The sequence below is a fragment of the Marmota monax genome, unplaced genomic scaffold (assembly GCF_021218885.2).
Source record: "Marmota monax isolate L192 unplaced genomic scaffold, Marmota_monax_Labrador192_F-V1.1 WCK01_AAM20220418_F8-fsc00007, whole genome shotgun sequence".
NCBI classification, from domain to species: Eukaryota; Metazoa; Chordata; class Mammalia; order Rodentia; family Sciuridae; genus Marmota; species Marmota monax.
Window position 1 is genome coordinate 5,249,737 of NW_026692781.1, and position 27,085 is coordinate 5,276,821.

The 27,085-nt window shown below is 33.4% G+C and overlaps 1 protein-coding gene across 7 annotated transcripts in view; it reads left to right on the forward strand.

Moving 5' to 3' along the window:
* Positions 1 to 23,219, forward strand: part of Ubr3 (ubiquitin protein ligase E3 component n-recognin 3) — a 228,214-nt gene extending 204,995 nt beyond the window's left edge. For all 7 annotated transcript variants that reach the window (XM_058580166.1, XM_058580168.1, XM_046447325.2 and 4 more), the window contains 6 exons: positions 3,490 to 3,597; positions 3,723 to 3,848; positions 13,636 to 13,815; positions 19,477 to 19,686; positions 20,400 to 20,539; positions 20,823 to 23,219. In XM_058580166.1, coding sequence (XP_058436149.1) covers positions 3,490 to 3,597; positions 3,723 to 3,848; positions 13,636 to 13,815; positions 19,477 to 19,686; positions 20,400 to 20,539; positions 20,823 to 20,940 — 882 coding nt within the window. In that variant the 3' untranslated portion in view covers positions 20,941 to 23,219. The remainder of the gene's footprint in view (positions 1 to 3,489; positions 3,598 to 3,722; positions 3,849 to 13,635; positions 13,816 to 19,476; positions 19,687 to 20,399; positions 20,540 to 20,822) is intronic.
* The last annotated feature ends 3,866 nt before the right edge of the window (positions 23,220 to 27,085 follow it).

Consider the following 27,085-nt stretch of genomic DNA (forward strand, 5'->3'; position numbering starts at 1 on the left):
TTAAAATTTTTTTTTTAGTTATACATGGACACAGTATCTTTATTTTGTTTCTTTATTTTTATTTGATGCTGAGGATCGAACCCAGTGCCTCACGTATGCGAGGCAAGTGCTCTGCCACTTAGCCACAATCCCAGCCCTTGATAGCTATTTTTAAAAAGTCTTAGTAAAACACTATGACACCTGTTATTAGAACATAAATTAAAAATATGTTAGTTCATAGCCATATAAATTAGTACTGAAAACAAAAACTGTCATGGTTGGTTTGCCACGTTACCTTTCTCTACAATAGATATAAATATTTAGATATATAGAAGTTGTAAATAATGACTATGAATGATGAAATGGATCGCTGTGTATGAATTAAATTCTGTGTAATTCCTTTCTTTTTTTTATAATATACTTTCACTTCCCTCCCTTTTCACTCCCTTTTTCCTTTCTTCACTGGGTTTTACTCATTTCATCTCCATAATTCTTTATGCTTAGGTATGATAATTCTCACAAAAGCTTTTTTTTTTGGTCATATCTAATCTAGCCTGGGGCAATAAATATATAGGTACTACGTATTTTTGAAGGGGTATTGAGATTAACTTGATAATAAGGTTTAGTTCTGTTGGAAAAATCATTATCACTGTAAATTGCATTCCTGTGTTCTGTGGAATTTTTGCTAAGAGTCTTTTATACTAGAATTTCTTAAGCCGAGATATTTGGGTAGATTCTGTTTTGTTTTGTTTTCTGGAAGTGGAAATGTGACATTCAGAATATACTTACAGGGCCTGTTATCCCCAAAAGTTTAAAAAGCACTGTAATTTAGACCAAGCATTATACCTAACACATACCCTCTGCATCTCTTACATACCTCACTGCATCTCTCAAACCTTGATCCCTTCCTTTATTTAACCCACTTTGTGTGTGTGTGTGTGTGTGTGTGTGTGGTGGTGGTGGTGGTTCTGCAGATTGAACTCAGTGCCTTGTGCATGTGAGGCAGGCACTCTACCAACTGAGCTACGTCCCCAGCCCCCAACCCACTTATTTTTGCTACCTTTTCCTTAGTATTCTTCTGATCTGGAATTTAGATCTTTTGCCCATTTTCTCAGAAATTCATTCTTAAGTTTCATGAGCCTGTTCTTTCATTTATTCAAAGACTATTTAAAATATGCTTTCTTAAGACTTGTATACGTGTGAAATTCATTTTTTTTTCATCCAATATTCCTCTGGTGAGAAGAGTGCTCAGTATAAACTAGTAAACATTATATTTAACTGTCTGATTTAATATAGAATTCGGCATGTTCTTTATTTATGTAATACATGTTGATGTATTTGATTTATAAGGTAATTTCATTCAGTAATTTACTTGAGTGGTCTAAACATAAATGTTATTCTTGAAATCATACTGAACAAAAAGTATTGTTCTTTGAAATAATACTATTGTTTTCTGTAACTCTAATTCAAAAGAGTACTAAATTTTGGAAGCTTTTGGCTGGGTTGTATATTTAAAGAATCTTAAGTATGTCACATTTATTAGCAAGTAACAAATCTTTCATGGTTATATTTTTTAAAGTTTTCTACATTTTGCGTTTAAGTGAACTCTGCCTTGTTTAAGAAATTATTTGATTAAGTTTTAATAATTTTGCTTGTTTGATATTCAGTGGTATGTTGATTCTTGTGAAGTATATGTAACCTGTAGGTCATCATATTTAGTATACGATCATCCATCCTGTTGATTAAGCAAGCAAAGGTGGGTGAGTCACCTGGTATAACACCAGTTGCAGTCAAGGACGTTTTGGTGGGGGCCAGGTAACTGGGGATTAAATCCAGGGGTGCTTAACCATCGATCCACATTCCTATCCCTTTTTATTTTTTGAGAAAGCATCTTGCTAAGTTTTCTAGGGCCTCGGTAAGTTGCTGAGGCTGGCTGGTTTTGAACTTGGGATTCTCCTGCTTCAGCCTCCTGAGCCACTTGGATTACAGGCATATGGCACCATACTCAACAAGGACACTTTAATAGTTTAGAATCAGGACATAGTTCTACATGGCAGAGTGAATGCAGCAGAAGGCAGAGGACTAATTTAAAATAAGGCAAAGAACTGATTATCAAAAAAGGAATGCTCAGGCAAATTCTAGTGTCAAAAGCTCCAATATTATCAAATAAATTCTATTTGTTATGAGCAGATATTTATTATGAAAAGGTATTCCTGGAAAATAGCATAGTTTCTGATATTTTGGAATTCATAGTTCGACTGAAAAGAATACAATATCATGGAAGAAACAATTAGAAAAGAAAATAGAAACAAGTCTCATCAAATAAATCTGCAGGCCAACTATAAGTACCTTAAAAGTTAAGAATAAACTTATATTCCATGGTGTTTACTCAATTCTTTTATTTTTCGTTTCAAAAATACAGTTAATGAGTAGCCTAAATGACATAATAGCAAAGTCATTACTTTATTCCAATTTATGTTTTACTATAATTTTCATGTTATACTTTTCTTTAATATTTTAATAAATATAAAAGAGGTACATTTCTTTATGAATAAAATATTTTACTGAAATAAGTGTGAATTTATAAATAGCCATTATTTTGCTTTCTTATAAAATTGGAAGCAGTAATTATGTTTTTGTTGTAGACCATTATTCATTAGAGTTTTTGTACATTCTGTAATAAATATATTATTCTGTTTGATTTGTAAATAGTTTTAACAAATCCTCTTCAAGAAATTTGAGGAAAGTTGTAAAATTTTTAAAAATGTGGCTCATGTTTTCTTCTAATACATGCATATATGATTTGTGCCATTACAGTGAGTGGTACAATATCTTTTATTTGGCTCTCTTCACATCATGAATATTTTCCACATAGTTTGAATTTGTCATAATCACTTCCTATAAAATATTCTGTTAAGTTGATATTCCATAATTTAGGTAACTGCATCATTATTGTTGTTCATTTCTCTCTCTCTTTTTTTTTTTTTTTTTTTTTTGGTATAGTGCTGCAATGACTGTCCTCTGCATATAGCTTTTTAATATTTATTTTTTAGTTATAAGTGGACACAATATCTTTATTTTATTTTTATGTGGTGCTGAGGATCAAACCCAGTGCCTCACGCATGCTAGGCAAGTATTCTACCTCTGAGCCACAGCCACAGCCCTGAATATAGCTTTTTTAAAAAAAATTTCTTTTGGATTATTTTCTTTGGATGAATTCCAGAGTGGAAATCACTGGCTCAAAAGGCATGTTTTGCATGTGTTCATTTGCATCTACATTATACAATTTATATGCTGTCTTTTAAACAAATTTTGGAATAGTTTTGATTACCTGTTCAATTTCATTGTGTGTCCAAAGGCATATGGTTGTATCCCAGTTTAGAAAAATTGAAGTTTCTATGCTTGAAGAATAATATAATCATAGTTTTGCTCATTAAGAAGTGTTATTTTCAACATAGATTTTTTTATATTTCATAATAACCAATGTAACTAATGTTACTTTTTTTCCAGAATACATGTGATGCAGAAAAGTCTTATGAAGTGTTATTGAGCTTTATTATAAATGAATTATCTAAAGGAAAGTTATACCATGAAGAAGGAACTCAGGAGTGTGTAATGGTATGTATTTGCTAAGATGAGACAGTAGTTATTGAGTAAAAGCTTAATATTTTGTTGCCATTGTGAATATAATTTACTACATCAATTATACAATGAATTGTTCAAATTTTCTTTTTTAACTTTAGATTAGTCCTATTGCTTGGTCTCCTGAATCCATGGAAAAGTATTTACAGGACTTCTGCTTACCTTTCCTCAGAATCACCAGCCTTCTTCAGCACCACCTTTTTGGGGAAGATTTACCTAGTTGCCAGGTAAAATTTGGGGTAGTGGATAAGGAGCCTTATTTTTTTTTAATATTTATTTTTTAGTTGTAGTTGGACACAATATCTTAATTTTGTATATTTATTTTTATGTGGTGCTGAGGATTGAACCCAGGGCCTCACATATGCTAAGTGGGCACTCTACTCCTAAGCCACAACCCCAGCCCCGGAGCCTTATTTTTATAATAAGCTATTTTTAAAAATTATGCTAATGTATAATATAATATTTATGTCTACATATGTAGTCCTGACCTTATAAGTATATGTTATTCTACCTCAAAGAATAAGTATTTGCTATTTTGGTATTCGTTAGCACTCACCCCTTTTTATAATATTACTAGTGTTGGGTATTTGAGCAGTTTTAGATTGAATCAGTGATAATTCATTTCCAGTACTTAAATAGGTCATAGTATTTAGTTTATTGATTTATTTTTATCACTGATATGGTTTGCTTTTTAAAAATTTTTTTAATTTGTTTTAATTAGTTATACATGATAATAGAATGCATTTATGCACTTTCATATATCATACATAGATGGGATATAATTCCTCTTTTTTCTGAGTGTACATGTTGTAGAATCACATTGGTCATGCAGTCAATATATATATATAAAGTAATAATGTCTGTTTTGTTCTATTATCATTCGTATCCCCACATCCCTTCCCCACCCCTCTAATCTCTTTCCTCTACCTAATCTAAGGTAACTCTGTTTTTCTCTAGTGCTCCCCGCCTATTGTGAATTAACATCCTCATATTAGAGAAAACATTCAGCCTTTGGTTTTTTGGGATTGGCTTATTTCACTTAGCATGATATTCTCCAACTCTAGCATTTGCCATAATTTCATTCTTCTTTAAAGCCAAGTGAAATTCCATTGAATATATATACCACATTTTCTTTATCCATTCATCTATTGAAGGACACCTAGGTTGGTTCCATAGTTTAGCTATTATGAATTGGGCTGCGATAAATATTGACGTGGCCGTATTACTGTAGTATGCTGATTTTAAGTCCTTTGGGTATAAACCAAGGAGTGGGATAGCTGGGTGAAATGATGGTTCCATTCCAAGTTTTCTTAGGAATCTCCATACTGCTTTCCATAGTGGTTGTACCAATTTGCAGTCCCACGAGCAATGTATGAGTGTACCTTTTTTCCTACATCCTCACCAATATTTATTGTTGCCCATATTCTTGATGATTGTCATTCTGAGTGGAATGAAATGAAATCTCAGTAGTTTTGATTTTCATTTCTCTAATTGCCAGAGATGTTCAACACTTTTTCATATATTTGTTGATCAATTGTATTTCTTCTGTGAAATATCTGTTCAGTTCCTTAGCCCATTTATTGATTGGGTTATTTTTATATATCCTAGAGATTAATGCTTTATTGGAGGTATATGTGGTAAAGATTTTCTCCCAAAATGTAGGCTCTCTCCTCACATTATTGATTGTTTCCTTTACTGAGAAGAAACTTTTTAATTTGAATCCATCCCCTTTATTGATCCTTGATTTTACTTCTTGCACATTATGGGTCTTGTTAAGAAAGTCAGATACTAGGCCAACATGATGAAGATCTGGGCCTACTTTTTCTTCTATTAGGCATAGGATCTCTGTTCTAGTGCCTAAGTCTTTGATCCACTTTGAGTTGATTTTTGTGCAGGGTGAGAGATAGTGGTTTAATTTCATTTTGCTAAATATGAATTTCCAGTTTTGCCAGCACCATTTGTTGAAGAGGCGAGGCTATCTTTTCTCCAATGTATGTTTTTAGTGCCTTTGCCTAGTATAAGATGATTGTATGTATGTGGGTTTATCTCTGTGTCCTCTATTCTGTACTATTAGTCTACAAGTCTATTTTGGTGCCAATACCATGCCATTTTTATTACTATAGCTTAGTAGTATAGTTTAAGTTCTGATATTGTGATGCCTCCTGCTTTACTCTTCTTGCTAAGGATTGCTTTGGCTATTCTGGGTCTCTTATTTTTCCAAATAAATTTCATGATTGCTTTTTCTATTTCTATGAAGAATGTCATTGGGATTTTAGTAGGAATTTCATTAAATCTGTATAACGCTTTGGGTAATATGGCCATTTTGACAATATTAATTCTGCCTGTCCAGCAACATGGGAGATCTTTCCATCTTCTGAAGTTTTCTTCAATTTTTTTTCCCTTAGTTTTCATTGTAGAGGTCTTTCACCTCATTTGTTAGATTGATTCCCAGGTATTTTATTTTATTTGAGGCTATTGTGAATGGGGTAGTTTTCCTAATTACTCTTCCAGCAGATTCATCGCTGACATATAGGAATGCCTTTGATTTATGGGTGTTGATTTTATATCCTGCTATTTTGCTGAATTCATTTATTAGTTCTAGAAGTTTTCTAGTGAACTTTTTTGGATCTTCTAGATATAGAATCATCCCATCAGCAAATAATGATAGTTGAGTCCTGGAATAAATATAATTTCTCCTCAACTCTCATATGTCTATATTTGGTACCAATTCTTGTAACAAAAGAAAGATGAAAATGAGAAACTCAAACAAGTTTATTAACATGTGCAGTGCACATCACATTGGAGAAACCTCAGTGAAAGGTAACTCAAACAAATGACTTAAAATTCTGGCTTATAAAACATCTTCAACAACGAAATAAATTTTAAAGAAGTTACACAACAGAAGAAAGCAGTTTTAGACTTTTTAGAGGTAAGATATTGTAGGAAGGGAATAAATGAATGGAGTTGGGTTTGTTTGCATATTCCTCTGATACCATATCTGAGCTAATAAGAGTTGTCTCCAGTAAAGGAGAATTTGTATCCTATCTTTAGATGGAAAGTAGGGCAGGATACAAAGAGTACAAAGAGTGAGATCACTCAGTTTGCTTTACTTCTTACTTGCCTTTAGCTCAAAAATATTTATGTCAAAGAAGCATATTTTGTAGTGACATTCAGTTTCCTTTACAAGTAAAAGAGAGGAAATAACAAAAATCAGAGTATAAATCTTATTATAATGGATTATAATGAATTATAATGGAGAAACAGCAGAGAAAATCAGTGACTTCAAAACCTGGTTCTTTGCAAAGATCAATAAAATGGATAAATTTAGATGTCAGGAGCTCAGCTGAGCTAGGAGAGAACTGAGCTGCCATGTGTCAGAATCACCAATTAAAGAAACAAATCAAGAGTGAGTTGTTTGTTCTCCTACTGATGCTGTAAGCAGGAGGCTAAAACTTGAGAAAATGCTAACTCTCCCAGTTCCCCAGTTCCCGAAAATGCCAACTCCACCTTTCCTTGTGGAATGGCACACTGGTCAAGGTTCTGGCAGTATTATGGACTAGTGGGTTGGAGTCAGTGGGGAAAGAACAGGAGTAGAAAAGTTACTGGGGTACTAAATCATGTTGGGGAAAAATGTCTCCAAAGTTCTCCCTGCCCATCACCACATTAAGGAGGCCTTGGCAGAGGTACCTGAAGAGACTTCTGTCCAAGGCATTTACTCCAAGAAAATAGGAGTAAATGCACTGGGACTAGGAATATTAAATATGTGAAAGAGTATAGGTAGCCAAGGTAGCCTGAGACCTTAACTGCGGTTCCTTTCAGAGACTGGAACAGTGTGTAGGGAGGGCAGTTTTCTCTATGAGACTTGTCAGGAAAGCCTTTGTAATTCCCTATGGTTAGATCTGAAAACCCATGCATATATTTTTTATTTAGGAGCTAGACTTCTCACTGGATTGATATAGAAAAAGAGAAAGAAAGTACAAATTACTAATATCAGGAATGAAGGAGGAGACCTCTGTATAAACCCATTAAAATACTGTGAATAATACTTTGCCAATAAATTTGATAACTTAGATGAAATAGACAAATTCATTGAAAGGTATAACTTGCTCAAGAAGAAATAGAAAATCTGAGTGGACTGATATTAAGAAAATTGATTTATTCAACCTATATAATTAATATTCTTTCAAAAAGAATAATCAACAATAAATTCTGTGAAACATTTAAGGAATAAATCTTATTAATACTATATAAACTTTTAGAGTAGAGGAAGATAGTACACTTCTAATCTCATTTTATGAGGACAGTTTTATCCTGACAGCCAGATCAGGCATCACAAGAAGAGAAAACTATATCTCCCTGAACACAGAAGCAAAAAGATTTACTGTAGTATTAACAATAAAAAGAAGAATACCTCATGACCAAATGGATTTTTCTCATCTTTATTGAGGTAAATTGACAAATAAGAATTATTTATTTATGGTGCACACTATGATATTTTGACACATGTATATTTTGTAAAATGATTACCACAATCAAGCTAATTAACATATCCACCATCTTACATAGTTATCTTATTTTTTCTGATGCGAACATTTAAGAACTACTCAACCAATTGTAAGTATACAATACAGCATTATTAATCATAATCATTATGTAATACATTAGCGCTCCAGAACTTACTCATCTTATGCCTGAAAGTTCATATCATTTGACCAACATCCCCCCATTTTTCCTATCTGCCTATCCCCTGGTAACTACCAGTCTACTCTGCTTCTATGAGTTTGACTTTTTTAGATTGCATACATAGATGGGGATCAGTATCTGTTTTTCTGTGACTGGCTTATTTAATATAGCAGAAAGTCCCTCAAATGTGTATGTATTGTAAATGACAGAATTTCTTTCTTTTTTAAGCCTGAATAATATTCTGGTATTTGTGTATCATATTTACTTTATTCGTTCACCCATCGATGGACAGTTAGATTGATTTCATATCTTGGCTAATGTGAATAATGTTGTAGCAAGTTTGGGCATGACCAAAAAGATTTATCCTGGGAATGCACAATTAGTTTAACAAAAATCAATTAATTGAATATATCAATAGAATAAATGAAAAAATTGTATGTGATCGTCTTAGTAAAAAAAAAAAAAAGAAGAATTTGCCAAAATCTAACACCCTTTTTGGTAATTAAAAACAAAAAACAACAACAAAAAAACTTCAATAAACTAAGAATAGAACAGAGTTTGCTCAGCCTATAAAAGGATATCTATAAAAGGTACCTAGGTAACCTCATGCAAATAATTAAAGACAGGAACAAGATTAGGAATCAGGCAAGGATATCTGTTCTCACCACTTTTTTTTTTTTTTTTTTTTTTTTTGTAACAGGGATTGAGCACTCGAACACTGAGCCACATCAGCCCAATTTTATATTTTGTTTAGAGACAGGGTCTCACTGAGTTGCTTAGTGCCTCGTTTTTGCTGAGGTTGGGTTTGAACTTATGATCCACTTGTCTCAGCCTCCTCAGCAGCTGGATTATAGGCATGTGCAACCAGGACTGGCCACTTGTTTTTAATATTGTACTAGATTTGCAACAAGGTATTTAGGCAAGAAAAATAAACAAAAGGTATCCAAATTGAAAAGGTAGAGATATAAAGGAAGAGGTAAAGCAATTTCTTCACAAATTAGGTAGTCTTCTATGTAGAAAATCATAAGGGGTCTTCAAAAAATTATTGGAGATAAGTTCTATAAGATTGCAAGATAGGGGCCAGGGTTGTGGCTCAGCAGTAGAGTGCTTGCCTAGCATGTGTGAGGCACTGGGTTCGACCCTCAGCACCACATAAAAATAAATAAAATAAAAGTATTATGTCCAACTACCACTAAAAAAAAAAAAAATACATATATTTAAAAAAATATTGCAAGAAAAAAGATAAAGGTATTAAAAATTCATTGTATTTCCATATATTAACAGTGAGCAATCTGAAAATAATGTTAAGAAATAATTTTATTTATAATAGAGGATATGAAAATATAGTGGAATTACATTATGGCAATATGCACTTTGATTTATAAATATGCTAAAAACCACTGAATTGTTCCTTTAAAGAATGAGTTTTATGGTAAGTGAATGTTTTAAAAACGTATGTGACTAAGGACTTGTATCCAGCATATATCAAAACTCATCACTCAATAATAAAATAAGAAACCCAGCACAAAAATTTATAAAATATTTGAATAAACATTTCTTGAAAAAATGTATATGAATAGCCAACAAGGAGATGAAAAATGTTCAACATGTTCATTTAAAAAGTCTAAATTAATGTCACAAGTGATAATACCAAGTGTTGGTGAGGATTTAGAGTAGCTAAACGAGTAGAATTCTCATTTTTTAATGGTAGGAATGCAAAATGATATAGTCAATTGGAAAAAGTTTATTTAAAAGTTTCTTTTAAAAATAAGCAAATGCTTACTGTACAACCCAACAATTCTATTCTTGTGTATCTTCCAAAAGAAATAAAAACATATCCATATAAAGACTAAATAAATGTTTATAAAAGCCTAATTTATAGCAAAAAACTGACCTGAAAGTCCATGAATGAATGAATAAAATGTATTGTGTCTATGCATTAGAAGACTACTCAGCAATTAAAAAGAATGCATATTGATATATACAATAACATGGATGAATATCAAAATATTATTCTAAGTGAAAGACCTGGCACAGACAACATACTGAATGATTCCATTTATATGAAAAGAAGATTAGAGCTAAAACTATAATGGCAGAAGGCAGGTTAGTGGATGCAGGAATAGGGATCAGGATCGACTTCCTGGAGCATGAGTGAATTTTGGGGGAGATTTTTCTAAAATTTTATTGATTGTGGTGGTCACATTACTGCACATACACAAAAGTTAATCAAATTATACTTAAAATGGAATTTTATGGTATGTAAATTATACCTCAGTAAAATGGTTTTTAAAAAATGTCTGTAGCTATATAAATGGAGGATATATAGCTTCATTTCTAGAGATTAAGATGTTGTTATCTTTCTCAACTTGCATATAATTTTGATTTTTTATCTTTATTTTTCATTTCACATATTTTAGAATTTTGTATTTAATGTAAATAAGTCATTCACTTGTGTAAAAGTTTGTTAAATATCTGCTTTGTGCCAAACACTGGAAATATACAATTCCTATTTTCAAATAACTCACAATCTTATAAAGAAAACTAATTTATTTTTAAAGTTATTAATAGAAAACATAAGCACAAGAATAGAAGTATTTACAAGATATGGAAGGATTTATTTTATCTGAATGGAGCTGGGTGGTTTAAGGTCTCATTAAATGGGGTCAGGTAAGGTTCCCTAGGGAGGTGGAGTTTGGAGGATAAGAGGAATTGACCCAATAGACAAGGGAGAATAAATAAGCACACTAGCTTCCTACATGGTCTTTTTTTAAAAAAAATATTTATTTATTTATTTTAATTAGATATATATATATATATATATATGACAGCAAAATGCATTTTGATTCATCATATATAATTGCATCACAACTTTACATTTCTCTGGTTGTACACGATGTGGCATCACACCATATGTACAGTCATACATGTACCTAGGGTAATGATGTCCATCTCATTCTACTATCTTTCCTGCCCCCATTCCCCCTCCCCACCTCTCCCTTCCGTTTACCCAAAGTTCCTCCATTTTTCCCATGCACCCTTCCTACCCCATTATGGATCAGCATCCACTTATCAGAGAGAACATTTGGCCTTTGGGTTTTGAGGTTTGGCTTACTTCACTTAGCATGATATTCCCCAACTCCATCCATTTACCTGCAAATGCCATAATTTTATTCTGTTTTAATGCTGAGTAATATTCCATTATGTATATATACAACAATTTCTTTATCCATTCATCTGTTGAAGGATATATAGGTTACTTCTACAGTTTGACTGTTGTGAATTGAGCTGCTATAAACATTGATGTGGCTGCATTTCTATAATATGCTGATTTTAAGCCCTTTGGTATAGACCGAGGAGTGGGATACCTGGGTCAAATGGTGGTTCCATTACAAGTTTTCTAAGGAATCTTCATACTGCTTTTCACAGCAATTACATCAATTTGCAGTCCTATCAGCAATGTATGAGTGTGCTTTTTCCTTCACATCCTCGCCAACACTTATTATTGTTTGTATTCTTGATAATTGCCATTCTGACTGGAGTGAGATGAAATCATAGAGCAGTTTTGATGCAAATTTCTCTAATTACTAAAGACATTGAACATTGTTTCATATATTTGTTGATCGAATGTGTATCTTCTTCTGAGAAGCATCTGTTCAGTTCCTAAGCCCATGTATTGATTGGGTTGTTTGTTATTTTGGTGTTAAGTTTTTTGAGTTCTTTATATATCCTGGAGATTAGTGCTCTATCTGATGTGCAAAAATTTCCTTCCAAAATTTGCTCCTCATTGTTTGTTTCTTTTGCTGAGAAGAAGCTTTTTCGTTTGGGTCTATTCCATTTATTGTTCCTTGATTTTATTTCCATACATCAGTGATGAATCTTCTGAAAGAGAAATTAGGAAAACTACCCCATTCACAATAGCCTCAAAACAAACAAACAAACAAACAAACAAACAAACAAACAAACAAACTTGGGAGTCAGCTTAACAAAAGTTGACCTCTACAATGAAAACTACAGAACACTAAAGAATGAAATTCAAGAAGATCTTAGAAGATGGAAAGATCTCTCATGCTCCTGAATAGGCAAAATTAATATGTCAAAATGGCCATACTATCCAAAGCGCTCTACAGATTCAGTGCGATTCCAGTTAAAATCCCAACATCATTCCTTATAGAAATAGAAAAAGCAATCATGAAATTCATTTGGAAAAATAGGAGACCCAGAATAGCCAAAGCTATCCTTAGCAAGAAGAGTGAAGCAGGAGGCATCACAATATCAGACCTTAAACTATACTACAAAGCTATAGTAACAAAAATTGCATGGTATTGGCACCAAAATAGACATGTAGACCAATGGTACAGAATAGAAGACACAGAGACAAACCCATATAAACAAAGTTATCTCATACTAGACAAAGGCACCAAAAATATGCACTAGAGAAAAGATAGCCTCTTCAACAAATGGTGCTAGGAAAACTGGAAATCCATATGTAACAAAATGAAACTAAACCCCTATCTCTCACCCTGCACAAAACGTAACTCAAAATGGATCAAGGTCCTAGGAATTAGACCAGAGAACTTGTGCCTAATAGAGAAAAAAGTAGGCCCAAATCTTTTTCATGTCAGAGTAGGCCCTGACTTTCTTGACAAGATTCCTAAAGCGCAAGAAATAAAATGGTTTTTGATTAAATAAAGAGGAATTAGGGGATATATTTTTGTGTTTCTAAGAGTGACTAATTTCTTTAAAAATCAATTTTCAGGGTATATGTCCTTGGATCACTGATTTCTCTATTCTTTTATTAGTGAGTAGAGCTTCAGATTGCCTGCCTTTTAGATCTCTCAGGTTTTTTAAAATCCATCCCCTACTTTTTTAATGCACTTTGTTTTACACTCCTTGTGAGTCCAAGCAAATTATTTAGCATTGCTTTTCATGAATTCTACATTTTTATTGTTGTTCTTTATCTATATTGACCATATATACCCTTTAAATCAAAGCAACATTCTTTTTGCCCCAAATTAACTTTGCTTTCATTGAGTAACTAGTTTCTGTAGATGGGCTATTCATTATATATGTAAATATAATTATTTAAAAAAATAAATGTACAAAAGAAGCAGATGCTGTGACATTTATGAAAAATATTTGAGTATGTCTTGATATAACAGTGAGGAGCTGTTTCTTTTCTTCTTGTTCCTCCTGTTGCCCTTAGTTGACTCAGTTAAGAAAGTTTTCTTCCTGTCCCAAAGTAATTGATGAGGATGACACTTAAAATACCTATAATAGAAAATGTTCTTGATTAAATATCTTGAGAATTCTCTATTTCATGTCTAAAAGGAAGAAGAAGAATTTTCAGTTCTTGCCAGTTGCCTGGGACTTCTGCCAACATTTTACCAAACAGAACATCCTTTCATCAGTGCCTCGTGTCTGGAATGGCCAGTTCCACCATTTGATATTATAACTCAGTGGTGTTTTGAGATAAAATCATTTACTGAAAGACATGCAGAACAAGGAAAGGTATGTAAAAAGAGTGGTATTCACTTGCCATAGTGGTGGTATGCTAATAGAAAATAAAGGACTTCAGGTCATCTGTTCTTGGCAACATTTGTTAGACTGGTTAAATTGAAAAAGTGGTTTACTCAGATAAATTGCATTTTATAGTGTAAAATTTTAGAATGTTCAAAGAAATAGTTCTTTTAATAAAGATAAGATATTAGGTGTTATTTGAAGTTTGTTTTTGGTCAGCAGATTTTTATAGCACTAGACCTGAAAGATACAAAGGAATTTTAAGGTAAACAGGGAACTTGTATTTTTATTTGAAGGAGAACTATCTTACATTTTAAAAAGAAAAAAAAATGATTTAGACTAGCAAATCTAAAATATCATGAATAACTTGAAAATGTGCTGGGTCTCTGTTGTCAGCTCAGTGGATCAAAGGGTTTGCATTGGAGACAAGTGAGTTGAGAGCAGAGTTGGGGCAGTAGTGAGTAAGCTGTGAGTGCCTTGATTTTGTGCACAGACTTTTCTTCTATAGTATTATAGTTTGAGAAATGGAATAATATGATGAAAATAGTATTCTAGGGAAGTATTTCTAGTGTGTTTCTAGAGTAACTGGGATTACAAGGGAGTATCACCCACCTGCTCATCTTCATTTTATATCACTTCTCTGCCACAACCTTGCTTAAATCATACAATAATGTTTCTTAAATAAGTATTTCTTATTTAATTTTCTGACTGACAATTAAAATAAGGAGAATAAAGAGAGAGGGAAGCAAGAAATTATTTAGGTGGTAAAAATCTGAACTATTTTTATAGTTAAAAATTAGAATGTAACTAATGCAAGAGACATTCAAGAGAAATATATAGGACTGGGTGGCCAGATGTACGTGACTTTAATAAATTGAACTCAAATCAGTAGGAGAACAGTGACTAACGTAGTTCTGGTAGGAACAGGCTTAAATGCAATAGGCAATGGAACACCAATGCCTATTGAGGAAGATAATATACCATGGCACTCAGTGACCCTCACTATCTGACTTGCCTTTCTGTTCCTCCCACCACCACCACCCCTGCCTTTAAAATGGTACTGGAGAATAAGCCCAGAAGCATTCTGCCTCCCAGACCTTTTTAAAAATTTTTACTTTGAGACAGGGTCTCAGTAAGCTGCTGAGGATGGATGGTCTGAGGATGGCCTCAAACTTGAGATCTTCCTGTCTCAGTCTCTAGAGTAACTGGGATTACAAGGAAGCACCACTAACATGCTCATCTTCATTTTATATCACTTCTCTGCCACTACCTTGCTTAAATCACAAAAGAATATTTCTTAAATATGCTATATGTTGTTAAACTTTGGTAGAATTGTTTTTTATTACTTTTTTTTTTTTTTTAATCTAAGACAATCTTCCTGCCCATCTCCTCTTTGAGACTTAGTGCTGAGATAAATGTTACCTCTTCTGTGAAGACTGGTCTGATAGTTCATCTTCCTTTACAGTTTTAAAGCCCTCCTTCTATAATGCTATTCAACTGTACTTGTGTCACTTTGTCTAACAGTTGGTGTGTTGATTATACTTATTTTCTCTAATTCTTTTTGTGCTGGGGATCAAACCCAGAGCCTTATGCATGCTAAGCATATATTCTACTGCTGAGTTCACAACCAGCCCCCATTGATCACATTTATATCTTTAATGTGTCTAACTGGAGGCTTTACAAAGCAGGAAGTCTTATTTATTCTTGTATCCCCAGTTTCTAGAAAATGCCTGATAAAGAGACTGGTAACCTAATATATATTTGTGGAATAATTAAGTGGTAGGATGGTATCAGTGGCAGAAATAGAACTGATGAAAGAGTAGCCAATTTTCAGGGAAAATGAGAATTTTAATTTTGAACATCAAAAAGAAAAAATATTTTATATGGAGATATCAGATTAGACTTAATTTTTAAAATATTGAAGTGAATAATAAAGTCAAGGTAAGCATAAATAATAAATGTCTCTTTTTTACTGAATTTTTTTAAAGAGATACCATCTCATCTTATTTATTTATTTTTGTTAGAAAAAAGAGAGGGAGCTGTAGGTATTGTAGCTTGTACTTCTATAGTAGAGGTTGTGTGTTAGTATGTGTGTGACACCCTGGAAAATTTTCAATCTCCGCCAAGGGAAAGGGAAATTCAAGAACTAATGGAACTTTGTATATTATGTATACAAATCTTTTTCCTGCCTAGGAAATTCTTTATTCATGGATTTTAACTAGAATTGAAGATATACATATACATATAAATATATATATATTTAATGTCCGAAAATCTAGGAGAAATGACTTGGAGTAAGAAAGATATGGTTATAATTGTGGAACCAGGGCAAAAGAAAAGTGATTACATACTCAAATTTTTTGGTCTTCATATTAACGATGTTAAAACAAGTCTGCATTTCAGAAGAATGATTGTTGGTATGAATATTGATTAAAAAATAAAGAATTTATCATTTAATAATACTAAATCTTTTTGTAAAATTGAGTGGCAGTTATTTGTCTTAGAGTCTTAGAGTAAAAGACATTTATTTTTGCTAATGCAGAATTCTTACTGGTGGTTTAAGTGCACGCCCATCGCTTCCATACTCTTGTCCTTCTTCATTCTTTTCTATTACTAACTCTGACCCTGATTTTAGGTTAACCATATTCCCGCCCACCAGGAATTTAAAATTTGAATAGAAGCACTTAGCAGAATAAATGGTAATAGGAATTTAATAATCCAACAATACCTTTGAAAGATAGTCTATGAATGACTGTTTCCGAATTTTACTACCAGATAGGAATTTTTTTTGTTGTTGTTGTTGTTTGCAAACAACAAAATCAAGTTCTGAAATAAGATAGGAATACAAAACAAAAGTAAACCACAACAGAAAAAATGGGATTCATTAGAAGCATACTGAATACTGTGTAGAAATGTAGAAGAGTTGAATTGCCATCCCTTGGGGAGAAGAGAAATCATGAAGACCTCTGGTCTGCTTTCTTGGAAGTGTTGCCATTGGATGCCTCTACCTCAGTTACTTTTCTTCCTTCCATGAGTATGCTGAAGACTCAGATTCCTGGAGAGAGAATCTGATGGACCTAACTCAAATTATATTAACACTTCTGTGTGGGATAGGATCTTGTGCTGAGGGCAGCCCCATCAGGATTAATATGGAGCAGAAAAGGAGGTTAGTTTCTTAAAAAAAAAAAAAAAAGAAAGAAAGAAAAAAAAGAACACCACCTTATAATGTTGTTAACTTAAGAAGGCAGAAAAAGATACAAGGCAGATTTAAAGAACAAACTGATGGCCCACTGCATTTGCAAGTTATCTGCCAGCATATATACATCTTCGTATTTATAGTTTCACTTTTCCCACTGTCCCAAATGATTTAGTCTTCACATTTGCAACTTCAAATGTATCTATGAATTTTCCAGATATGGAACCTGAGATCCCTGTATTCATAAGCTCTTGAGAGATGTCCATCATGCCTCTGGAAATTTTTGTGTAGCACCTCCTTATCCTGAATTCAATAGTCAAAGAGAGGAACAGAGAATGAAAATGTTTCAAAAAACATGACACAGTAAACAAGAAAATTTGCAACTAGTCATAAAGTTGCAGTCAGTATACAGTCATATATATTTGACTTTTTTCTTTCACCTTCTTTGACCAGCTCCTCAAATGATTAGATTTGTTTAACTAAGAACGTGACCCCAACTTTATTTTGAGAGGTCTAAGCTTCTGGACTTGTTCCATCTTGCTAATATAAAGTTGTAATCATCGTGTGTAAAAATGTTACCTTTTAAGTTCCGAAATAGTCCTACATGGCGATAGTCCCAAAGTTCCATAATACTGCTTTCAATTATATGGCAGTGTTTTTATTCTTCTTGGTACTCAGTGACAGTTCCTGCAGACAATACTGTAAGCCATTTCCATTTCTTCTACTACAAGACATTCCCATTAGTTCTGCTAGTGATATGAGGAACTTAGAATAGTCAGATGACATTTAGATACTGATTCAATGAAACTATTATAGTATATACTTCCTTAGGTACTAAATTCACAGAAGACTCCAGTACAGCAGTGAAGCAGATTCTTTTTTCTTCTTCCCGCTATTCCTTCCTTCCTTTCTATTTTTGTTGTGATGGGGATCAATCCCAGGGCATCATGCATGCTAGGCAGGTACCCTACCACTGAGCCATACTCCCAAACCAAAGCAGAAATTTAGGACTGAATTTTTAGTTAGAGGTAAGACGATGACTTTCCACCTCCTGTTTTCCATATCTATACATTCTAGCTGTGAGAAAGAAAGATCACTTATATATACTGGTTGCTATTTAGAGCATATACTTCATTGTACAGGTGTTTTCTTCCAGCTAATAATCAGTTTAGTAGTTTATCATTTAGAAGTACAATAATTTCTTCAGATAATTGAGTATATATTAAGTTTCATGAATTCCATGGACATCTATCTATTGTCTTACATCTTTCTTCATAAAGGAAATTCTTTGATTACATTATTGTATAGGCTACAAGGTAATGCTCAAACAAATTGATAAAAGGGTTAAATTTTGGGGGAAACATTGCTGTCTCTTCTGCTTAATGGAAGGGTTCCAGTATAATCAATACATTACAGAGTATGTCATCTTTGGGGCCTGGGTTAGGCACTGAGTATTGGCAAATGAACTATTATAAGCCCACTTATCCTTACTTGCATGCTTACTTTATCCATGAACTCATTGATAAATAACAACCTAGCCACTTGGTTACTCTACTGATTTAGTTGATTATGGCTGGCTGTAGATAATGTAAGATGAAGATCACATAAGTTGACAGTCATTCATACAGTTTCTTAATATAATGGATTCACACACATTTGATCTACTTTAAGTGTGAATAGAGTAATACCTAGGAAAAATTGATGCTCTTGCCTGTATTTTTCTACAACCCTAACTAAGCTCCCCCGCCCCATGTAAAGGAGGAAATTTATTACAAGAATTGTAGCTCCCAGTACTGTGGATATAAATGATCTTAATAGTTTGAAGTATAACAAATTTTACATATTTTAGGAAGGAGATTCTAAGTTATGAAGTATTAAAATATAAAAAATGAGTTATAATTGTGAATTTCCTTAAAAAGGTCATGAATTGTTTGAAAATTAAAATAATAATAATAGGGGAATCAATAGAGTAGAGCAAGCAGATCAGGGGAAGGGAGAGGTGCTAGAGAATGAGTTTGATTAAATTATGTGCATATATGAATATGGCATAACAAATCCCACTATTGTATATAGTCATAATGTATCAATAAAAATAAATTATAACTGTTTAAAACTTTTGCATTAAACATGTTAAAAGACAAATATACCAAGATAAATAGTCATGCATGCTGGAGATATTAATATTTCACTTTTAAAATAATAACAAGTTTATGTTATAGGGTGCTTAATCTAAAAAATTACATCTGTTATAAATGAAATCTGCATGAAAATAGAGAATGGTAATTGTTGAAGTACTATTTTTATCAATTGTAAAGTAGAAAAAAGGTATAGCAATAAATATTCACATTTTTGGAAGCAGATTTTCCTTTTTTTTTAAAGCCCTTTTTTAAAAAAATAAACATTTTGTGTTAGCATCTTAAATACATAAGACTAATGACTATTCTTGGATGTTTTAGGCTTTGCTTATCCAAGAATCAAGATGGAAATTACCGCACCTATTACAGTTACCTGAGAATTATAACACCATTTTTCAGTACTACCACAGAAAAACCTGTAGTGTCTGCACCAAGGTTCCTAAAGATCCTGCTGTTTGCCTTGTTTGTGGTACTTTTGTATGCCTGAAAGGACTTTGCTGCAAGCAACAAAGTTACTGTGAATGTGTATTGGTAAGCAGTAGTACAAAATTTATGAAAACTTAAATCTCATGAAAATTTGGTACATGGGGTCAAGTCAGCTCTTCAAATTTAACTAGTCTTTGAGTTAAACACAATATATATATATATATATAGATATATATATATAGATATAGATATATAGATAGATGGAATGTGTGTTTTGTTTTGTTGCTTTTTAATTCAGTAGAAGAATAAAAAAAAATCTTCAAGGCTTTAAGTGGGTAAAACCTTTCTTAAAAACAATTCCAGTTCTACTCCTTTCTCCTATTGTCTTTTTTAAAAATATATTTTTTAGTTGTTGTTGGACCTTTATTTTATTTATGTGTATGTGGTGCTGAGAATCGAACCTAGTGCCTAACACACATTAGGCAAGCGCTCTACCACTAAGCCACAACCCCAGCCCGCTCTCCTATTATCTTTTAATGTTACATTTAAATGTGCTATGAAACAACATTCTTCTATGTTATGGAGGATTCTAGCTTCTAAATTACGTTGGCTCTTAATTGCTTTCCTAGATAATCCTTACCCCAATTCTTCCTAATGTATTAATAATAATATATTGGGAATTGGGTTATAAATTTAAGATAGATGTGATCTTACTTAAAAATATCTTTGTGTTATTTAGAAAGCATTTAAAGACAGTCTTGATTTTGTTATAAAGTTCATTGATTATCAAATGAAATGATATATTTTAAAATTTTCAGCATTCTCAGAACTGTGGTGCTGGAACAGGCATTTTCCTTTTGATCAATGCATCAGTGATCATCATTATTCGAGGTCACCGCTTCTGCCTCTGGGGTTCCGTGTATTTGGATGCTCATGGAGAAGAAGATCGGGATCTTAGGTTAGATCTGCATTAATATATCCATTGTTTTGATGAAATTTGGTCAGTAAGAATCAAAGTGCCATTTCTGAATTTGTAAATATATGTATGTATTTTAAATTAAGAAGCTCCACAATCATTAATTTAGAATAATTTCTAGTTTTTGAGTTATTTTTCCTATCAATATGCTGAGGAAACACAAACCAAATCACTGAGATTTTTGCCATATCAAATCTATTAAAAGAAGAAATTCGTGTGAAATCTTCATTATATTGTATTTAATACTTCTTTTTTCCTTCCCTAGGCGCGGCAAACCTCTCTACATTTGTAAGGAAAGATACAAAGTTCTTGAGCAGCAATGGATTTCTCATACTTTTGATCACATCAATAAAAGATGGGGTCCACATTATAATGGGCTATGACTCACCACCTCAGCATTGCATTATATCATCATTTTCATTAAGAATTTATTTTATCAACAATAAGCTTTAACTTAATTTGGGGAGAGTAATGTTTTTGCTGAGGGGAAAAAAAGAATACATTATGAAGCCTTTCCAAAATTAGGTGCTTGGTAATCACTTAATGGAATAGTAATTTTTTTTTAAGTATCTGGAGAACATAATAAATAAATCATTCTTTAGTGGTCATTTTTTTAAGTGCACAATTAATAAAAAGCACAACTTGTCCATAAAATCATTCAGAAGTTATTCTCCCAACAATGCATATCAGCTATTCATTGATACTTAGAATGGGTGTGATTTATTTGAAATTTTATTGCTCCTTTCTATCTGTGTTTTAATTTGCATCTGCTAAACATAATGCATCTTTTTCCTCTGCCATTCTTGTGTTAATTTGAAATTTTTGCTGTATGTAAGTAGAAAAAATGTAAAACATGATTTATGTGAAATATTGTATAGTGAAAGTTAGTCTAATAGTAGAATCTTAATTTTTTTTTCTTATTGTGAGGAATCGTTAAAAGTTTAAGGCTTTGCTGAAAACTTAATTCATTCTCAGGAATTTCATAAATATTCTCCCCAGGTAAATGAAATAGTTGTAAAATAAGTAGATAGCGCTGTTTATATAAATACAATACATTTTGAAGGGCATATGTGTGATTGAGGGGGGGGTCCTTAATAATTAAAATTTGTGGACTGAAGGTGTAGCTCAGTGGTAAAGCACTTGCCTAGCATGTGTGAGGCACTGAGTTCTATCCTGAGCACTGCAAAAGAAAAAAAGAGAAACCAAAAGATTTAAGAAAATCCACATGACAAATTTTGATCCTGTGCATGCCCACCTTTTATTACCAACCAAGTTTTTGTTTATATGATTGGATTGGAAATACTGTTACTTCCCAACTAATGAACTGAACCGTAAGTTTTGGAACTTTCTTATCAGCTCAAGAGATTCAGTTACATTGTATTCATGCAGTGGAATCACTTCTGTTTCTGCTTGGTTTACTATAAGGAGAAAAAAAGGCTCAGTGGTGATGAACCTCATGAATGAACAGTACATGAAAAGCAATTTTTGTTTGTAAGGGTTTTTAAATCAGTAAAAATGGGATGATTGAGCTATAACCTACTCTATAATAAGTACACGGAAAGCATGTTATACATTGCTACCAAGATTTTTTCCAGATGACTCAGTAATTTGATGATTATTTCATATATCGTGCTATTGAGCAATTCCTGGTACTTTGGAATTTCATGGCTTGTTATATAAAATTACAATTTTACATGAAAAATAAAATTTAAAACATCTAATGATAAAACGTAAAAATAACATCAGATCCATGTTCTAAAATTTTTTTGAATGATATGGCATTACCGAATATGAAAATGAACATTAAATGATGGCCTTGCATTATAATAGGGAAAGCAGAGTAGTACATATTCAACTGTGTTCAGAACATCAATAAATTACCTACAGCTCTACAAGAAAATACATGGAAATAGCCTGCTATTTTTATATACATTTCCAAAATATTCAGACAACTTTCTGTAAGACTAGAATGATTCTGTTTCACTAAATCACTGTCCTTTCCAACACATTGCTACTTTTTTAAATACTGTATCATAAGTTCAGCCTGTCATATTTTTTGCATTGGTCATTATGAATACCAGACCATTTGTAAGTGTGGTTGAAGAGCAAAATACTAATTCACATCTCTAGTAAATACTGTTACAGGATTCATGAACTTGAATAATTCTACAGTTTGAAACTGATGCTATATATACCTGGTATAATGTATTCAGACTTTGATTACTACATATTTAAAATGGAATGTTTTATGGTTGTGCATATGGATGTGAAGTGAAAATATTAGCCTTAACTTTAAAATTTGGGTATTTGATAGTGTTTATTTTGATATTGGTGAATTAGTCACCAGTAAATTTAAAAAAAGCACTTGGTTGAAAATTGTACTTGAATACATACATGCATGCTGCTAAACTAGAACTTTAATTTTTTTCTCCATAACTTTTATAAGTCCCATTTATAAACCCACTTTTAAAAATAACAGGTCCAAGTTAGAGTGATGTGTGTATATTATTAAAAAAAATGTACTGGTGTGATATCTTGTATGAATGATCATTTAAATACAGTACATTACTGTAGAAGCTAAAACAGCCTTTATAATTAAGCAGAAATTACAAAACTAGGAATAACCAACATTGTAAGATATGTTAATAAAAACCTACTGTCATTTGGTTTGTGAAAGGTCCTTAAAATTTTTAATGCTAAATGTTTTTCTTTTTCCAAAGATATTGACAGTGATATATGTGAGTGGCCTAAAAGATCAAAGCACAACATAACTAATAGTTTCCTTAAGGTGGAGTTTAATGTGAAGGGTTTGCCTTATATTTTGCCTTTTATTTGCAGAGCTAGATCCTGTTTCTTTTGTCCTGGTCTCATATCCATTGTTAAATCTTTGCTAAATGTGTTGGGGTAGAGGAAGAGGGAAGTGGGTGTATAGACCACTGCTATGGTCCCTGCTAGACTTCAGACTTTATGATGACATTTATTTTGAGTAGGCTATGATCTTGTCTGAATTGACAGTCCTCACACTTCCACCTCCCTGCTAAAACTCACCAGCTAGTCATCAGCTGGGGGACCATTTATATTCTCAAGAGATTTCATTTGATTTTATGCATTCTGGTACTCATTGATTTCTGTGACTTATAGAAGAACTAAAAGCACTGAAAACAACAACAGTACAGAATACTCTGTATACCGTTTCCAGGACTGCAATTGCAACTCTCAAATTCCTGTTGTTGACTTGTGTTTGAGGTCACATTGGGAAAAAGAAAATGAAGAAAAGCATGGTTTTGACCACTAGAATTAGAGGCAAGGAACATTTACTGATGGTTATGCCATATAGTTAATGGTTGTGGGAGAGCCAGTGACCTGTGACTGTTCCTCAGTCCCTCCCATTCATAGCACTTAGTCCTTTCCGCCAAGGCTTTGTGATCTGGCTGAGTGATATCAAACACTGCTTAGTTCAACATGAATGAGCTGAAATGAATAAAATAATGGCAGTATGATCACTTCTTTATGACCTTTCAAACTTTCTATTAATCACACATCAAGTATGGAAGTGCTGTCACCTGGCAATTTAGTGCATAGTAACCAAGTAGCAGTGGAATGACTGTGGCTCCAGCTGATACAACATAATGAAAAGGCACAATGGGAACTTGTATAGAGCTGCCTTTGTGAATTAATGTAAGGTGTGACAATACCAAATTGAGAAGGAAAACTCAAGAGCACACCAGGAGAATTTGGGTCAAGAGTAGGTTGCAAAGACTTCAGCTGCTGTAGAAGGAAAAAGTACAAGAGCAAAGAAGGTCTGGAGCAAAATAGGATTTATATCTGATTCCCTTGTATCTTGATGACAGGAGTAGAATTATGTGTTGAGAATGAGTAGGTCTATTATAACTTAGGGACTGGAGGTAAGTGATAAAAAGTCCAACCATATGCTAGGAGAGAGAATTTACCTAAACAATGAAGCTATTTTGAGCTTCATTGGGGTTAGAAACCATAACTGTTTAATGCAACCAATTAGAAAGGTTCTGTGACCATGTGGAATCCCTGAGATCCAATCTAGGATCTGAAGGATAGAAGTGAGATTGCTAAATTAATTCATTGTTGATCATTGGAGAGGAGGATGCAATACATAAGGGTATCGTATAAGTTCCAAGAGAAATAGGTGTGCTGGTTGAAACAAGAGTGGGGTACGTGTTAGATTTGTAGGATGAATTGAGGGATTTGGATTAGAAGTGACTAAGATTCAGGGAGAAGATTTAATGGGAACTTGAAGTTTTCTTTTGAAAGTTTGAAAAATTGCTTCAGTGTTGAAGCATTTAGTTTCAATGACTTAGTAAATATTTATTGAACTCCTCTTCTGAGCTATCCACTATGATAAATATTGGAAATACAATAGAAATCAGATAGTCCCTTCTCTTACTTGGCTTCATGTGACATTAATGTTACAAATGACAAGTTTGAGGGGCTCTGGAGTTGAGAGTACTATACAGTGGGGCCCTAAAACCAGACCTGGGTCATATGAGAGGTCTAGGATAATTCCTACCTGTGTAGATGTTATCAAGGTGAAAAAGGAGGTATAAAGAATTGTTTTAGGCGTAGGGAAGACCATTTTCAAAGATCAGAGTTAAGAGAGCACTTTTAGCCAGGGACCTGATAGGGAGTCATTCTGATTCTCTGCATAAGTGCTTTTGAAATGTAAGGAAAGTCTAAAATGACAAGAGTGTCGAAAGCTATTCTAAGGATTTTAGAGGTTCCTGCCCCCACCCCAGAACATAAGTGTCTGTTGTGTGCCAGATACTAAGCTAAATGCTGGGGATAACACATTGAACAAGACGGAAAGGCTCAGTATCTGCTCTCATTCTAGTACAGAACAAAACATTATATAATCACAGGTCAGTTGGATGTTGTCAGCAAGTTAGGCAGAGGGTTATGGGAACCAGTGGACTCTTAGTTTGGGAAGTTCACAGAAGGCTGCATGGAAGAAATGATGTTGAAACTGTGACCTGAAAAAGGGTGGTGGTGAGCTAAGTGAAGGAGAAAGTAGGAGAAGGTATTTAAGAAGATTAGTACGTAAACCCTGAAAAAGTGAATAGGTCTCTAGAAACTGAAAGAAGTTTGAAAGCACTGTTGAAGCATAGAAAGCAGAAAGGAGTATGATTAGACATGATGCAGAAAAGACGGGAGGCAATCAGATGCAGTCTCTTGACCCCTAAAACGGTTTTATTTTGGTTATAGTCTCAATTTAGAATAGAGGTCAGCAAGCCTTTTCTACAAAGGGCCAGACAGTTCATATCACACTATTCAGCTCTGTCCTTATAAGGCAAAAGCATCCATACACAGTCCTTGGTATAGAGAATGAAAGAAGGAGAACAGGGAAAACCATTTAGGAGTATAGTTCAGTAGCCAGAGGAGAAATGAAGACATTTTATACCAGGGCTGTGACAGAAACAACTTATATTCTGACCTGATGGTTGGTAGTGTTTTATAAATTAGGAAGCAGTGGTGGAGGATCAAGTATAAAATTGAATGTGATGTGCACAGATTTTGACATTAAGTGTGGGATTTCTCTGGGTTATCCATGTGGGTGGGTATGTAGTAGTTACTGTATTCAAGTATGCACTCAAGATAAAGTGCTGAAATGAAGACTTAGATTGGGGATTCCATTTACAAATTATAGATGAAGTTGTGGGAGTGTGTCATCCAGAGAAGTCTGTGTAATACCCTAAGTTGTGTCTTCATTTAGTGGACAGGCAGAAGATGATGGACCTAATGATGAGACTGATAGGAGGAAGCAGTAGGTAGGAGTTGGAATATAAAACCCTAGGAGGATGCATACTTCAGAAAAAAAGTGAACAATAGTCAAGTGTGATGGAGAGGCTAAGTGAGATAGAACTAGAGTACTCAATGGATTTCGTGACAAATTAAGTAATTTATTATCTTTGATAAGCATAGTTTTGAGGTGGTAGAGGTAGAAGCTAAAATGTAGCCTCCAGAGGTGAGAAGGTAGGAAAGTTTGACAAATGTGGAGTTGTAGAACACTTAGCCTTATGTGCATCAAAACTTACTTCTAATTAGCTTTTGTGTTTTATTTAGATAGTGATGGTTTCCATCTGAGTCTAGGGCTTGAAATTAGTAGACCTGGATTCAAACTACTACTCCTCACATCAGTATATTAGTTGTGAATGAGCTTTGTTTCAAGCAAAAGAAAATCTGACTTAAGCCATAGCCAGGTGTTTATTTAAGGGGAAAGGAAGTCTGAAGGTGAGCAAACCAGGAAGTGGCAGCTGCTCAAAAAAATTATTACTGGCTTAGGCTCCTGCTGTTTTCCTTTTTCACATAGTTAGATTATAGCTTTCATTCTCATGACTGGAGGATGGCTGCTGATCTCCAGGCTGCCAGTGGATGAAAACAAGATGACAGTTCACCTTGTCTGTATCCATGTGGGTATGGTCAGGGCCACAGTCATCTGAGGCTTAACTGAGTCTAGAGGACCTGCTTCTAAACTCACATGGTTAGTGTCCAGCAGCT